Below are 17,453 nucleotides of genomic sequence, written 5' to 3' on the forward strand. Positions count from 1 at the left end.
TGAGTTATTTTGAAAAATCTAAATTTTAAGAATCAATTCTACAAAATCAATTTTTACAAAATCAGAAGCAATTGAGAGCAGGCCCTTGGCTTGTGAAAGGCGATCCTGAACATAAAGGAAGGTAAATCAGACGATAATCAATAGAAAAATTATAATAGTAGATTGCGGTCTTATTCTGCTCAAATTTAAAAAGAAAAAAGGAAAAAAAAGTAGCAACTCAATCAGTCAATCAGCCTTGCGATAGATTGTTCATCCACATATTCTTTCTTACCCTTGTGTACATTTATTCATATCAACCAATGATGTCTACATTCTTTAGATTTTAGCCTTTAGAAGTTGCATGAAATTAAGCACGTCAATATTAGCTTGATCATTAAGGTCCTTTTGCCACATGAAATATATTTTGCATGTTAAACAGATAATTATGAATATTTTGGTCATAGATTCTTACGGCATGTTGTTTAACTTAAAGTCATTATGTAATGACAAGTTAAATGATAATAATGAAGCAAAAGTAATTTGTTAGCCCTATTCTACTAACAACTGTGATGTGAGCCCTTGAGGAGGGAAAAGCCGGGAAAAGCCAGGAAAAGTCGAAAATTCTTAGATTTCTAGTCCTAAGTCAAACTTGTTCTAGTCTTGTTAGAACTTCCTTTTGTTCACTGGTTGATTGGCTGATTACACTAGGGCTTAAGTTAAAGAACCACCAAATAGCTGGTGTTTCCTAGATGAGTCAATTGTCATTCGGTTTAATAATTTATGAATTTAAGTTATATGGATATTACGAAGTTTAACAAAAGATTTGGCTAGCATTAAGAGGAGCCTCAAGAGTTAAGGCTCTATATGAATAGGTGTTTTTAGAGCATTTTTCAAAAACTCTATTTTAATAATGTATCTGAAAAAATTTTACTACGAACAGTTCGTTCAGATTCAATATTTTTTAGAATGTATTTTGAGGTACTTTTTAGCATTTTTAAATACATTTATTAAAAATAACTCACAACCCTCTCCTTCTCCCTCCTTTCTCTCATTCCTCCTCCCTCCTCCCTTCTCCATTCCCCATCTTTCTCCCATCACTCCCTTTTTTTCCTTCACATACCTCTAGCTAATCCCTATCCCTCTTTCTGGCCACGAAAAAAGGAAGAAAGAAAAAGAGGGGATAGCGGGAAAGAGGAATGGATGGGAGGAAGAGGAAAAGGGAGTAGAAGAATAGAGAGGGAAGAAAAGGGAGAGAAGGAGGTGAGAGAGGCAATGGTAGTGATAGTGGCGCAAGATGAAGAAGGGGTGGGGTGGTGGTGATGATGGGTGGTGGTAGTGGGTGATAAGTGTATATTTTACGTATTTTCAGTGTGTTTTATTAATTAGTTTTGGTGTGTTTTAACTATTTTTATAACTAATTAACTAAGATTCTAGTGAAAATATGCATTTTGTGGTTTAAGTGATAAAAATTACATTTCTATAAATTTTGATGGTGAAAACTTCATGTTTTTGTAGGTCTAATGATTCAATCATCAAATGGAGTAATTTGATAAGATAATTGGATGATTGATGATAATTTAAAGTGATAAAAAGAGTATATGAAGTGCAAAAGAGGAAATGCAATCAAGAACAAAGGAAGCAAGTTACACAGTTTTGACACATTATGGTATTACAGCTACATCTTGAGCTACAAGCATTGGATTGAAGTAATTCTTAAACCATTTTGAAACTAAGAGATAGATCTACATTTGGTATGAAAACATCAAAATCCAGTTCAGTCATTTTCATTGTCAAAATGTCCAAATACAGAAGTGCAACTCTGTTGTTGTAAGCTGAAACAGAGCTTTGGATAGTTGATGGTATTTTGATCATATCCTGGTCCACAGAGCTCTAAATTGGATGATTCTTAAGGCATTGGAAAGCTAACTCAAAGGGTTACAACTTTTATGTTTTGCACAAGAGTTAGTTCGGCCTCCATCATTGAGAAAATAGCAGTCGAAGTGCATAGAACTCAATACACGACTATTCAATACGCGAGAAGAAGTCGCGTATTCTCACCTAATTCCTGCAACTTGCTCATCAACTTGCCTTACTTTCACACAACTTTTCTAGCTCAATTCTAGCTAGCAATTTCAGTTATAGCTGACTAAGAAAAGGGTGGAAAGTTGGAGAAACAACTCATGAGAATTTCAAGAGTCAAAAATGACAACTAGAAATAACTCATTTGACCTTGAATTCTTCTATAAATAAAAGCCTTTGGAAACTATTTTGATAACTTTGGAAAGTTAGAAAAACTCACAAAAGATGTAGTCTTTACTAGAATTTCCTTAGTTCATTAGTTAAAGTAGAATAGTTTAGGTAGTTATGTGTGTTATCCACTCTTGTGTATTGGCTAGGTTAGGATGAAAATGGAGATGAAGAAGGAGGGGTTGAAGTTCATGTAACAAGGATTATCTCTTCTCCAACTCTTTATCTTTTGTATTGGACTCTTAAGTATGGTTAATATGCAAGTTTTGGATTTGTGTTTTTATATATTTTGCTAAAGTTTCTGCCTAAAGTTATAGATAAACTTTCTATATTTTGTTAATGATGTTTACTTGGTTATTTGATGATATTATTTTGAGCAAGTTATTTATCACTTTTGCTTTTCTAATAATAATTAACCGACCATTAATTGTGATAATTTTAAGGTGTTAAGTTTGCTATGAAAATTGAAATTTAACACTAATTCAAAAAATTGATAAAGTTAGGGAGTACACTCACGAAAGTAAAAGTGCACATTTGTAACTTTAGTGACTTGTTTCATGTAATTTCATAGAAGAAATGAACTTGTAGTTAGTTTCATAACCACAAAAGTAGGTATGAATTAACTATAGGTATAGTTGATACACCAGCGAAAGTGGATATCCCGTATATTACGAAATTACGCTATAACTAATCAAGATAATAACATTCATTTAACCGGTAATTTCATTTGCAAGAGTAGTAAGGAATTCCATATCTCTAGAAGTTTTCTATTGTTATTTTTATTATTTTTATCTCATTGTTTATAGTTTAGATTCGATATCTAGTACATTTGATAGTCTAAATAATAAAAGAGTTCGAAAAATATCGGTAATTGACAATCTTCCCTGTGGAATCGACACCTAATACCCCTATACTCAATAAACGACTCGTATACTTGCAAAAAATCGTATGTGGGGTATTTAGGATTTGTAAATGTAAAACTTGACTGTGAAATGAGATTAATTGTTATATGTATATCCCACGCTCGTCAAGTTTTTGGCGTTGTTGCCGAGGAAGATTTGTTCAATATCGGTACTAAGAGCTACTTTATTAATTTAGACAATTTTACTTATTTTTGTTGTTGTTGTTATAGCAAGTGTCTTGTTTGTTATGTTTAGAGTCTTGTTGACTCTTTATTTTGTGTTTAGTGTCTTGTTTTTGTATATATCGAGTCATCTATTCTCTTTGATTAAACTTGTTTTTAAGTTATTTTGAAAACATGTTTAGAGATTCAAGGAAAGTAGAATATATGGGGTGGCAATGCTTGAGAAGTGGAGATTGGCAATGGATGGTTACTATGTACAAAGTTCCTTCAATAGAGGTAACCAAGAAATTACAGATGGTATGTCGTTTGAAAATGATTTAAGGTAAAGGCAAAACTTGATGTTATAATGTTACAAGTTCAAATAGACACCATTATGCATAAAATTGAGCAAAGGAGGAATGCCAATGGTTCAATTCTTATCATATGATTTGTGACTTGTGTGGAGGTTATCATGCTACTAATACATATAGATAAGCACAAAATGTGGATAATTATGATGAATTAGGGCATTACAATCCTTGTTTTGATCAATATGGAGCTAATTGGGGTAATTCTTATACTTATGGTTGGGATAATCGATGTGCATATAGTGATTCTTCATATTTTTATGATTACCTACTCGAATATGTCCAATATGAATCAAAACCATCTTGAAAGTTGGCAATAGAAAGGGTAACTAATAATTCTAAGCCATCTTGGGAGTTAGTTCTAAAAAAACTAGCTAATGTGACTTCCGACCGTTTTGATAAGGTCGAGGAAAGGTTTGATGAATTAACTTCTCACCTTGATGGAATACAAGAGCAATTGCATGCATTATGTGATGTTATTTCTTCTAATGATATGCAAAATGATCTTAGCATGAATGGTGGCAGTGTTGTTTGTGAAAATGGATTGCATTTTGATCAAAATAATGAATCTAATTTGAGTTTCAATGAGCAAATATCTATTTCACATAATAGTATTTTTAGAACTGACGTTGAACCTCAAAAGGTGAGCGTTAATGACTCATTTTTCACCCCTCTTAAGGAGTATATTGAAAATATAGGTTCCAAAGGTATTGTTGCCCAAGAAACCCTCATGGCATCTCCTTTGGTAAGTTCTCAAGTGATGCATATTCAAGTTACTATCTATGAAACACTTGAAATAGGTAAGTCACTTCCATCTCTCATAACATTAGAAAACATGGCGTTTGCTATAAAGTCACCTTTTAATAATCCACCTCAACCTATAAAGGTGGATTATTCATTAACAAAACCTCCTTAAAAAATGAGGTTCAATAGTCGAGCCAACGACTATAAACAAAAGCGCTTGTTGGGAGGCAACCCAATGTTTTGGCTATCTATGTTATTTTAGAGTGATTTTATGTTTAAATTATGTGTTTAAATTATTTTATTGTTTTTCTTTTGTAGGTTTGGGAAATAGAAGTAAAGGTGACCATTTGACGTGAAAAAGGCGAAATTTGATCAAGGAACTTGACCCCTCAATTTGAGTAATTATTATTTTTTATTCATTAGAAAGGGATAAAATGCATGTTTTGATCATTTTACATGTGCGTGCATTGATTATTTTGGCAAAAGAATGATCTAAAATGCATTTTGAGTAATTGGAGTAAAAGTCAAATTTTTAGAAAGTTGCAAAATTTCTGCAGAAAAACTGCAAAAATTGAAAACACAAGCTCAGAAATACGTGACTTCAAGTCGCATATTCATGAGCCGCGTATTCCATTCTACAACAATAAAGAAGAAAACACGACTTCCAATTGCATTTTTAGAAGCCGCGTATTTGATCCGGCAACTTTTCAATTGAAAACGTGAGTTGCAAAAACGTGACTTCAACCTCGCATTTTCAGAGAAAAAAAAATGCAGGCTCTTTGTTCATTCTTCTTCTTTGCCTCATGTATTTTCTTGCACCTTGAGCAATTTGTTATGTACTTTCTATAGGTATTTCACCATCACAAAGGCGTCGAGTTACGAATCACCTTTATATTTATTAATGCCACCTTTGTTTGTCATTTTCCATTCTTAAGTTTCTATTACTAATAGTTATCAAATGAAATTCATGAAACGTTGGAGATAAGCTGACAACGGATGTTGAAGTTTCATATTCAAATACTTCAATCACAACAATAGGGGAATATTACTTTTTTTATCTTGGTTTCCCTGTTACACATTGAGAACAATGTGCATGTTAAGTGCCGGGGGGGGGGAGAATTGAGATTTTATATACATTGTATGTGATTGACTTGTTGGTTGCAAAATTGCAAAAATGTCCCAAAAAGTTTCAAATTTTTGCAATTTTATTTAAGGGGTAACAAGTTCCACATCATTAGTAATTCAAATTCCTTCTACTTTTAAACTAAATATATGTGATTTGAAAACTTCATTTCTCATTTAACTTGAAATAATTATTGTGTGATTACAATTTGTGTATTTATAGGAAAGTGTATCGTGTAAAGTGGAGAAAATTATGCCTACATTTTGCATATTTGATAAAATTTCTTCTCTTTATTTGATTTTATAAGTTAAGTGATTCATATGGTCAATAATTGCAATACTCTTCTCATGATGATTCTTTTGAGAAAATGTTATTATCTTTGCTTTGAAAAAAAAAAGAAAAAAGAAAAAAAAAGTATAAGAGTTGTTTTACCCCAATGGTTCTTGTACTTAGTAACGGGGAGTCTTCGTCTACAAATGTTGACTTTCGCATAAAACGGTACTTGAATTAAAAGTAGGCAAGGCAGCTTGAGAATATGAAGTGTTGAGTAACCGGCGATTTTCATCTAAAAATATCAATTTCGGTCAAAAGACATTTTCACAACTTGAGTAATATTTAGCTATATGAATAAATCCTTCTCCAAGTTAAATAAGAAGATGATCATGAGATTAGATAGCCTTTTTATTGACCATATAAGTCACTTGCTTGTGAAATTGGGTAAGAGATAAGAAAGTGAATTGAACTTGTTATAATTACGGTATAATTGGCTCTCATTTACTTGATATTATAAATACTTGAGCTTAAATGAGTGATTACATAGTGATTATTTACCTTGTTTTTTAGGAAATTAAATTGAACGGTGCACATATATTTATTTTCAAAATTTTGGATCATTGTTGGTTTGTATCTCTTATTACTCGAGGACAAGCAATGGTTCAAGTGTGGGGGTATTTGATAAGTATATATTTTACGTGTTTTTAATGTGTTTTATTAATTAATTTTGGTATATTTTAACTACTTTTATAACTAATTAACTAAGATTTTAGTGAAAATATGCATTTTGTGATTTAAGTGATAAAAATTGCATTTTTATGGATTTTGATGGTGAAAACTTAATGTTTTTATAGGTCTAACGATTTAATCATCAAATGGAGTAACTTGAAAAGATAATTGGATGATTGATGATGATTTAAAATGATAAAAAGAGTATATGAAGTGCAAAAGAGGAAATGCAATCAAGAACAAAGGTAGCAAGTTTCACAACTTTGACACATTATGGTATTCCGGCTATATCTTAAGTTACAAGTATTGGATTAAGATGATTCTTAAACCATTTTGAAAATAAGAGATAGATCTACATTTGGCATGAAAATATCGAAATCCAGTTCAGTCGTTTTCATTGTCAAAATATCGAAATACAGAAATGCAACTCTGCTGTCGTAAGCCGAAATAGAGCTCTGGATAGTTGATAGTATTTTGATCATATCTCGATTCACAGAACTCCAAATTGGATGATTCTTGAGGCATTGGAAAGCTAACTCAAAGTGCTACAACTTTCATGTTTTGTACAAGAGCTAGTTCAACCTCCATCATTGAGAAAATAGTAGTTTACGTGCGTAGAACTCAATACACGACTATTCAATACACGAGAAGAAGTCGCGTATTCTCACATGATTTCTGCAACTTGCTCATCAATTTGCCTTATTTTCACACAACTTTTCTAACTCAATTTGAACTAGCAATTCTGACTGTATCTTACCAAGAAAAGGGTGGAAAGTTGGAGAAACAACTCATTTGACCTTGAATTCCTCTATAAATAGAAGTCTTTGGAGACCATTTTGATAACTTTGGAAGGCTAGAGAAACTAACAAAAAATGTAGCCTTTACTAGAATTTTCTTAGTTCATTAGTTAGAGTAGAATAGTTTAGATAGTTATGTATGTTATCCACTCTTGTATATTGGCTAGATTAGGATGAAGATGGAAATGAAGAATGAGGAGTTGAAACTCATGTGACAAAGGTTATCTTTTCTCCAACTCTTTATTTTTTGTATTGGATTCTTAAATATGATTAGTATGCAAGATTTGGATTTGTGTTTTTATATGTTTTGTTAAAGTTTATGCGTAAAGTTATGGATAAACTTTCTATATTTCGTTAGTAATGTCTACTTGGTTATTTGATAATATTATTTTGAATAAGTTATTTATCACTTTTGCTTTTCTAATCATGATTAATCAGCCATTAATTGTGATAAATTTAAGGTGTTAAGTTCGTATGAATATTGAAATTTAACACTAATTCAAGGAATTGATAAACCTAGGGAATACACTCGCGAAAGTAGAGGTGCACCTTTGTGGTTTTAGTGACTTGTTTCATGTAATTTCATAAAAAAAAAATGAACTTGTTGTTAGTTTCATAATCAGAAAAGTATGTATAAATTAACTATAGGTATAGTTGATACAACAGCGAAAGCAGATATCACGTATATTAGGAAATTACGCCATAACTAACCAAGATAATAGCATTCAGTTAACCGATAATTTCATTTGCAATAGTAAGGAATTTCATACCTCTAGGAGCTCTCTATTGTTATTTTTATTATTTTCATCTCATTGTTTATAGTTTAGATTCGATATCTAGTACATTCGATAGTCTAGTAGATGTCGAGTCATCTATTCTCTTTGACTAAACTTGTTTTTAAGTTATTTTGAAAGCATGTTTGGGTATTCAGGGAGAGTAGAATATATAGGGTGACAATACTTGAGAAGTGGAAGATCGGCAATGGATGGTTACTATGTACAAAGTTCCTTCAATAGAGGTAACCAAAAAATTACCGACGGTATGTCGTTTGAAAATGGTTTAAGGTGCTTAAAGGCAAAACTTGATGTTATAATGTTACAAGTTCAAATAGACACCATTATGCATGAAATTGAGCAAAGGATGAATGTCAATGCTTCAATTCTTATCATATGATTTGTGACTTGTGTGGAGGTTATTATGCTACTAATACATGTAGACAAGCACAAAATATGGATAATTATGATGAATTGGGGCAATACAATTCTTGTTTTGATCAATATGGATCTAATTGGGGTAATTCTTATGCTTATGGTTGGGATAATCGATGTGCATATAGTAACCGGTAATTTCATTTGCAAGAGTAATAAGAAATTTCATATCTCTAAGAGCTTTCTATTGTTATTTTTATTATTTTTATCTCATTATTTATAGTTTAGATTCAATATCTAGTAAATTCGATAGTCTAAATAATAAAAGAATTCGAAAAATATCGGTAATTGACAATCTTTCCTGTGGAATCGACACCTAATACCCTTATACTCAATAAACGACTCGTATACTTACGAAAAATCGCTTGTGAGGTATTTAGAATTTATAAATGTAAAACTTGATTGTAAAATGATTTTAATTGTTATATGTATACCCACACTCGTCAGTGGGAGGAAGAAAAATAGGTGGTAAGATTTGTTTTTATTTTTACTTTTGTAAGTTGTATTTGAGATTGCATGTTTTTGAAATTATTTTTTGAGTTTGTTACAATGAACTCCACAAACAAAAATAGTTTAAAGGAAAAACAACTAATCCAAATAGATTCTTAATTTTTTTCAAAAAAGTGTAGGTTTTAGGATTGCAAACAAATTGAGTTGAGTTGAAATTTGGGCTAATCAAACTGAATCTTGACACACCACCACCGCCACCGCCACCACCTCCCCCATCCTTTCCCTTCCATGTCTACCATCACCGCTACCACCAACGCCACCCCTCCCCTCTCCCCATTCTCTCTTCTCTATTTTCCTTCCCCTCATTCTTCCTCTCCTTCCTCTCTTTCTCATCCCTTCTCCCTCTTCCTTTTCCTCTCTCCTCTCATTCCCTCCTCTCCCTCACAACCTGTTCTTTTTCTTCCCCTAATCTCGTCGTAGCTAGACCCAGGAGACGAGGGGGTTGTGGAAGAGGAAAGATGAGAAAAAGGGAGAAAAGAGAAAGGAGGAAAAAAGGGGGAGAAGGGGGAGAAGGAAGGAAAGGGAGGAAGCGAAAAAAATGAGGAAGGAAAGGGAAGAGAGAGGTGAAAAGAGAGGGAAAAGAGGTGGTGGTGGTGGGTAGTGGTGGGTAATTGTGGTAGGAAATTACAAATTTTTAAAAAAATATCTCAATTAAATTTTAAGTTTTATAAACATCCCAAAATACATCTCCAAAAATGATAGAGCCGTTATTTGGCACGTTTTGCACTGTCATCTTGTCCTAATTTTGGCTATTCATGGCGCTAAGAAAGGGGATTTCACTTATATTTGACATTTGTGTAAATTGTAGGTGGTTAGCATTAAAAAGATATCACGGGAAAAATTTCCAGAAGACTTTTTATTTTAGAGCGTGGCCACGCCTTAGAAGGAGAACGAAACCGAAAGCCGGACCGTGGTCCACGTGAACCCGAAGCATTGGATTAAAACTTCAAAGGGAATAGCTTCTATTAGCTGAAATTGCTCCAGACGTCTCTGCTTTTGGACTTGAATTGCGGCGGCTATATAAAGAGGACGAAGCAAGATTGGAAAGGAATCAACTTTTTAGCCTTAGCCTTTGAATTCTCTCTTTCTGCTTTTTTGTGAGAGACGCTTTCTCCTGTTCTTTTTCTTTTACTTTTGTTCGCCTGCGGCTAGCGGCCAGGCATTGAATATTCTGGCGGATTGCATCTGGGCTCCGTAGAACGGAGACCCTTTTTACTTTTTGCCTTTGACTCTTCAAAATTTCACGAGATTACTCTTGTGCTTTTCCAATTCTTCGGCAATCAATTGAATGTATTCAATTAATTTACGCGGGATTAACACGATGAGGAGCGGCTAATTTCCTCCTCTACCCAAAGGGTGACGCAAGGGCGCGGTCCATAATATCTGTGAGATCTAATCGAATCTTTATTATTTCTTTCAATTTATTGCTATTCGTGTGTTTCCTGAATTAATTGTTCATGGGTATTTTATTAATTGAATATCAACGGCCGGGTATTTGATTTAATTTAATAGCCTACTGCCACGTTAATTAAATAGAATCCGTAATTGTTCATTTAGTTGACACCTCGTGGCAACCACCATAATTGGCTTTATGATGGGGGAATGCAAGATCTAATTTAAATAAACCCTCTTAGCGTGTTTATTGGTTAGGGTTGGGTTCTTCTAGCTTTAATGCAATTGGATAATTAAATTCCTATGGTCGTACTTAGGGTTGTTATCTGGTTAGGGAAGCAGTCAATGGTCGTACCTTGACTGTCGAAAAGGTAAGGAAGAACTGGTTGTCAGAGCTTATTGATAACAATAACCAACCTAGTGATGAATAGGTGAAATATCTTTGTATCGATGAGCATTTATTTGGACCGTGCCTGAACAGTTAATCTTTTGGGTAGAACTTTTGTTAATTGCTATTTTTAGTGAATTGTGCCTTGTGAGTTAGTTTTGAAGTGAGTTCGCTTTATTTTTATTTTACTTTTATTTTATTTATTTCTCTCCCATTGAAAATCCCCCAAATTTTGTTCTACTGAGTTGGAAAGAAATAATTTCCTACCTGCTCCCTGTGGAATCGACCCTACTTGCCATTGTATGCAAAATTAATATTTTTATAGACAAATCCGGTATATCGGATCAAGCAAACTTTTCGGGAACAGGGTGAATCGAGTAACCCATTGCACACCTAGAGTCCCTGCTCCAGTACTTGGATTCGTTTTATAATTATTTAATTGAGGTGGTAATTAGGACTTTTTAGTATTTATTATTGCACAGGTTCGGCACCTGTCAACTTTTTGCGCCGTTGCCTGGATTATTTGTTTCTTTTCAAATTCAGTTTTTGTTTTATTTTTATTTTTCTTGGTATTTTTGTTAGTTTATGCCCCGTTCTTCTCGCACAGGTGAATTGATATACAACGCGGAGATTGAGAAGGCAGCGCGTAAGCTGAGGCAAGAGACTAAGAGACGAAAAGAAGGGCATTTATTTATCGCAAACGAGTCAGTAGAAGACGAAGTAAGTATGGCCAACACCCAAACATTAAGGGAGCTGGCTGCCCCGGAACCGACTCACCAGCCCTTGTGCATCACATTCCCCACTTTGGCTGAGAATACGGCTTTTGAATTGAAGTCGGGGTTGATTCACCTTCTACCTTCTTTCCATGGTCTCTCTGGCAAAGAACCCCACAAACATGTCAAGAAATTCGAGATAGTTTGCTCCAGCATGAAACCTCCTGGGGTCACTGAGGAGCAGATAAGACTTAAAGCTTTCCCCTTCTCTCTCAAGGATGCAGCAAAAGATTGGCTATACTACCTACCAGCGGGTAGTATTACCACATGGGCACAGTTAAAAAAGAAATTCTTGGAAAAATTCTTCCCTGCATCCCGAGCTGCGAGTTTGAGGAAGGAGATCTGCGGCATTAAACAATATCCCGGTGAGTCCTTGTATGAATACTGGGAAAGGTTTAATAAGTTGTGCACTAGATGCCCGCAGCATCAAATTAGTGAGCAACTGTTAATCCAATACTTCTATGAGGGGGCTCCAATCAACAGACAGGAGTATCATTGACGCTGCCAGTGGGGGAGCACTTGCAAACAAGACACCGAGGGAAGCGTGGGAGGTCATCGAAGCCATGGCAGAGAACTCCCAGCAATTTGGCTTCCGTGAGAGCAACCCTCCCCGTAGAGTCAACGAGGTAGAGACTTCATCCTTACAGCAGCAACTGTCAGAATTGACATCGATTGTTAGGCAATTAGCCATGAGGGACGCGCCGCGAGCGAAAGTATGTGGAATCTGCACTAGCATGGACCATTGCACAGACTCGTGCCCCATTTTGCAAGAGGACGGGGCAGAACAGGTGAACATGGCCGGAGGCGTGCCCACGCCCCGTAGGCAATACGATCCGTATTCCAACACGTACAATCCAGGTTGGAGAGATCACCCCAATCTCAGCTATGGTAGTAGGCCACAAAATGCATTCTCCAATCGGCCTCCAGGATTTCAGCAACCGTGGCAACATAAGTCTCAACCCTCGTCCTCAAGCTCAGGGAGTTCTTTGGAAGAAATTGTCAAGAGTTTGGCCAACACTACCACTCAACTTGTCACGACCACCACTCAGTTCCAACAGGACACCAAAGTAGGCATGAAAGACATGGAGACTCGCATGAGTCAAATGGCAACTGCTATACATCGCCTGGAATCCCACGCATATGGGAAATTGCCATCACAACTTGAGGCAAATCCCAAAAATGTGAGTGTCATCACATTAAGGAGTGGAAAGGAAGTGGAGGGGCCGAAGGTCACGAACTCAAAGAGTAAAAGTGAAGACGAGATCGAGCAGGAGATAGAGGAAGAATGACACATTCGTGGGGGTCCTGGGGTAAATCTCGCACCATCAATACCTGTTAAAGCTAATTTACCCTCTTTTCCTTGCAGGTTAGCGAAGACGAAAAAGGCAGAGAAGGAGAAAGAGATCCTGGACGTGTTCAAAAAAGTGGACATTAACATCCCTTTACTGGATTCAATAAACCAGATACCAAAATATGCTAAATTTCTCAAGGATCTGTGCACCCATAAGAGGAAACTAAGAGGGGACGAAAGAGTAGCGGTGGGAGAGAATGTGTCAGCAATGCTCCAAAGGAATCTCCCACCCAAGTGTGGAGATCCAGGTATGTTCACGATCCCCTGTAAGATAGGGAATACACCGATCAGGAAAGCAATGTTAGATTTAGGGGCGTCAATCAATGTGATGCCAAAGACCATTTTTGCTTTCCTAAATCTTGGGCCACTTAAGGAAACCGCCATCATAATCCAACTAGCTGATCGCACAAATGCATATCCAGAGGGGCTAGTTAAGGATGTCTTGGTTCAGGTAAATGAACTGATTTTTCCTGCAGATTTTTATATCTTGGACATGGGAGATGAGAAATCATTAAACCCGTCACCTATCTTATTAGGTAGACCATTTCTTAGCACTGCCAGGACTAAAATAGATGTGAATGAGGGTACTTTGTCAATGGAATTTGATGGTGAAACTGTGAATTTCAATATTTTTGAGGCGATGAAGTATCCAGAAGAATCTAACTCGGTCTTTGCTTTGAGTGTTATTGAGCCTTTTGTGCAGGAAACTTTCGAATTAGAGGGCAAAGATGCATTGGAAGTGGCTCTAATCAAACATCTGGAGTTGGGTGTAACTCTTGATATGGACCTAAGGGAAGATGTACTCCACGCTGTTGAAGCCTTACACTCACTTCCACCCGTATCCCCAAGGTATGAGCTTACTTCTTTTTTTGTGCCAGAGGCTAAAGCAAAGCTGCTTCCTTCAATTGTGCAGGCACTAGAGTTAGAATTAAAGCCTCTGTCAAAGCACCTTAAGTACGCATTCCTAGGAGACCGGGAGACACTGCCGGTAATCATCTCTGCACATTTGTCTCCAAGTCAAGAAGACAAACTAGTGCGGATCCTGAGGGAGTATAAGGAGGCAATTGGGTGAAGTATAGCAGATATCAAGGGAATAAGTCCATCCTTATGTATGCACCGAATTCGGCTCGAGGAAGATGCGAAACCGGTAAGACAGGCTCAAAGAAGATTGAACCCCCTGATGATGGAAGTTGTGAAAAAGGAGATACTCAAACTCCTAGAGGTGGGGATCATTTTTGCCATCTCGGATAGCCCATGGGTGAGTCCTGTCCAGGTAGTCCCGAAAAAGGCAGGAGTGACCGTGGAGGAGAACCAGCAGGGTGATATGGTCCCGGTCAGGAAAGCAACTGGCTGGCGCCAGTGCATCGACTACCGGAAGCTTAATTCTGTAACTAAAAAGGACCATTTCCCCCTCCCCTTTATTGATCAGATGGTAGAAAGATTGGCAGGTCGTGTTTACTATTGTTTCTTGGATGGATTTTCAGGTTACTTTCAGATCGCAATCGCACCAGAAGACCAGGAAAAGACCACCTTCACATGCCCATTTGGCAGGTTTGCCTATCGCCGGATGCCTTTCGGCCTCTGCAATGCTCCAGCGACCTTTCAACGGTGTATGGTAAGTATTTTCTCTGAGTATGTGGAAAAAATAATCGAGGTATTCATGGATGATTTTAGTGTATATGGGGACAGTTTTGATGAATGCCTTGAGAATCTGGCTTTAATTCTGAAAAGATGTATAGAGACGAATTTGGTGTTTAATTGGAAAAAGTGTCACTTTATGGTAGATCATGGCATTGTCTTAGGGCACGTTGTGTCGGCTAAGGGCATAGAGGTAGATAAAGCTAAAATAGACCTTATTTCTGCTCTACCTTACCCCGTATGTGTACGGGGAGTGCGTTCGTTTTTGGGTCATGCATGTTTTTATAGGAGATTTATCAAAGACTTTTCGAAGATCGGAGCACCCCTGTTCAAACTACTACAGAAAGACGTGCCATTTGATTTCACAAGTGAATGTAAGGTGGCGTTTGATAAATTGATGGAGTCACTGACATCACCGCCTGTCATTCAACCTCCAGATTGGAGCCTTCCGTTTGAAATTATGTGCGACGCGAGTGACTATGCCGTGGGGGCCGTGTTGGGCCAAAGAATGGGAAAAGCACCACACGCGATCTATTATGCGTCGAGAGCCTTAAGTGGAGCCCAACTTAATTACTCCACGACGGAGAAAGAATTACTAGCTGTTGTTTTTGCACTAGAAAAATTTAGGTCATATCTATTGGGTGCAAAAGTAATAGTTTTCTCTGATCATGCAGTCTTGAGGTACTTGCTGGCAAAGAAGGGTGCTAAACCAAGACTGATCATGGATTTTACTCCTGCAGGAGTTCGACCTAGAAATCAAGGATAAGAGTGGAGCTGAGAACTTGGTGGCTGATCATTTGAGCCGGTTGCTCACAAATCAAGAAGATCTACCGTTGAGAGAGTCGTTCCCTGAGGAGCAACTTTTGGCCATTGATTCGTCGATACCTTGGTACGCGGACATTGTCAATTTTTTGGTCACGAATCAATTACCTGCAGGTTGGCCAAAAGCTAAAAGGGATAAGCTAAAGAGTGATGCCAAACATTACCTTTGGGATGACCCGTACCTGTGGAGGCAGTGCTCGGACCAGGTGATAAGAAGGTGTGTAAGTGCAGGTGAGTTTCACTCTATTTTGACTTTCTGTCATTCGTTTGCATGTGGAGGGCATTTTGGTCAAAAGCGGACAGCTCGTAAAGTGTTAGAAAGTGGTTTTTATTGGCCTACTCTGTTTAAGGATGCATATCTGTTTTGCAAATCTTGTGATAAGTGTCAAAAGGTGGGGAATATCTCTCGAAGAGATCAAATGAGTCAAACCCCCATATTATTTGTTGAGATTTTTGATGTCTGGGGTATAGATTTCATGGGTCCCTTCCCCTCGTCTTTTGGTTGCTTGTACATTATACTTGCTGTTGACTATGTTTCTAAATGGGTGGAGGCAAAAGCCACCCGAACTAATGATTCTAGAGTGATTGCAGATTTTATAAGATCTAACATTTTCGTCCGTTTTGAAATGCCGCGAGCCATAGTGAGTGACAGGGGCACCCACTTTTGCAATAAAACGATCACCGCTTTGTTTCGTAAGTATGGTGTGCTCCACAAAGTGTCCACTCCCTACCATCCCCAAACGAATGGTCAGGCCGAAGTATCGAATAGAGAGGTTAAGTCGATCATGGAGAAGATGGTGAGGCCTGATAGAAAGGATTGGAGTGTGAAATTGGAAGACGCTCACTGGGCTTACCGCACTACGTATAAGACGCCAATTGGAATGTCTCCTTACAGGTTAGTCTTTGGGAAGCCGTGCCACTTACCAGTAGAATTTGAACACAAGGCATTCTGGGCGCTCAAGCGGTGCAACATGGATCTCATGGAGGCTGGAGGACACAAGAAGCTCCAGTTACAAGAGTTGGAAGACCTAAGGAATGAAGCCTATGAGAATTCCGCAATTTATAAGGAGAAAAGCAAAGTTTTCCATGATCAACAAGTTTCGAGGAAGTCGTTTGTTGTAGGGCAAAAAGTCCAACTTTATCACTTGAGACTTAAGCTTTTTCCTGGTAAGTTGCGTTCCCGTTGGATTGGTCCATTTGTTGTTACTAATATTTCCCATTATGGTGCAGTAGAAATCCAAAGTCTGAAGACAGAGAAGAAGTTCGTGGTAAATGGTCATCGTTTGAAACCTTTTTATGAAGGGTTTAATAGTGAGCAAGTGGATGTTCTATTCCTTGATAATCCAAGTGGTGAGGTCTAAACAATTGAAGGCCATGTCTAGCCAAAGACGTTAAAGCAAGGCGCTGCTTGGGAGGCAACCCAAGGATTACAATATTAGTTGTGATCATTTTTACTTACTCTGCTATTTTTCAGTTTCATCTTAATGTTTTGACTGTTTTTGTGGTGTTGGACAGAAGACTAGAGGTTTCAAGGCGTGCCCACGCCTTGGGAAGGGTGCGCCAGGTGCCCTGAGCGAATTGGGGACTAGCAGTCTCAAGGCGTGCCCGCGCTTGGACAAAAATTCCCTTGAGTATCATTCGGATACGTTGGTCAGAGAACTATATCCTCCAAGGCGTGCCCACGCCTTCCAATCCTTCTTATAGCGAAAAAAAAATCGCTTGAGTATCATTTGGATGCGCTGGGCAGAGAACTGGGTCCTTCAAGGCGTGCCCACGCCTTCCAACCCCTACGATAGCGAAAGTTAAAAAAAAAAAAAAAAAAAACTTTGACCAAGACCATACCTTTTCACTTTTCACTTGTCTTTACTTTTTCTAGTCTTGTCCCTGTTCGTGACTTGAGCAATTGGTCTTCCAATTTCTCTAAAAATCTTGATTTCACTTTCTTCCCTTGCTTGTGAAGCTCGCCGCTGCCGTCCGCCGCCGCCGCCGCTCCAGCCCTCCCGTCGGCCGCAGTTGCCCGCCGCCGTACGCCGCCGCCTGCTCACGCC

General features: G+C 37.4%; 1 protein-coding gene and 1 non-coding gene across 2 annotated transcripts; one reads left to right on the forward strand and one right to left on the reverse strand.

Moving 5' to 3' along the window:
• Positions 1 to 11,547: 11,547 nt before the first annotated feature.
• On the forward strand, positions 11,548 to 14,017 carry LOC113713915 (uncharacterized). Its single transcript, XM_027237722.2, has 3 exons — positions 11,548 to 11,959; positions 12,078 to 12,861; positions 12,961 to 14,017. Exons 1-3 carry the CDS (start codon positions 11,548 to 11,550, stop codon positions 14,015 to 14,017), a joined length of 2,253 nt encoding a protein of 750 aa, XP_027093523.2.
• On the reverse strand, positions 11,920 to 12,026 carry LOC113715300 (small nucleolar RNA R71). The gene has a single exon (XR_003453934.1). It is a non-coding gene; the product is annotated as a small nucleolar RNA R71 (small nucleolar RNA).
• Positions 14,018 to 17,453: the final 3,436 nt, after the last annotated feature.

This window comes from Coffea arabica, chromosome 10c (assembly GCF_036785885.1).
Source record: "Coffea arabica cultivar ET-39 chromosome 10c, Coffea Arabica ET-39 HiFi, whole genome shotgun sequence".
Lineage (NCBI taxonomy): Eukaryota > Viridiplantae > Streptophyta > Magnoliopsida > Gentianales > Rubiaceae > Coffea > Coffea arabica.

Excerpts from the sequence above, each read along its gene's own strand:
- LOC113713915 (XM_027237722.2), top strand. The coding sequence starts at position 11,548 with ATGGCCAACACCCAAACATTAAGGGAGCTGGCTGCCCCGGAACCGACT. Across the intron at positions 11,960-12,077 it reads CGGCATTAAACAATATCCCG|ACAGGAGTATCATTGACGCT; the intron begins GTGAGTCCTTGT and ends TCCAATCAACAG. Across the intron at positions 12,862-12,960 it reads AAAAGTGAAGACGAGATCGA|GTTAGCGAAGACGAAAAAGG; the intron begins GCAGGAGATAGA and ends TTTTCCTTGCAG.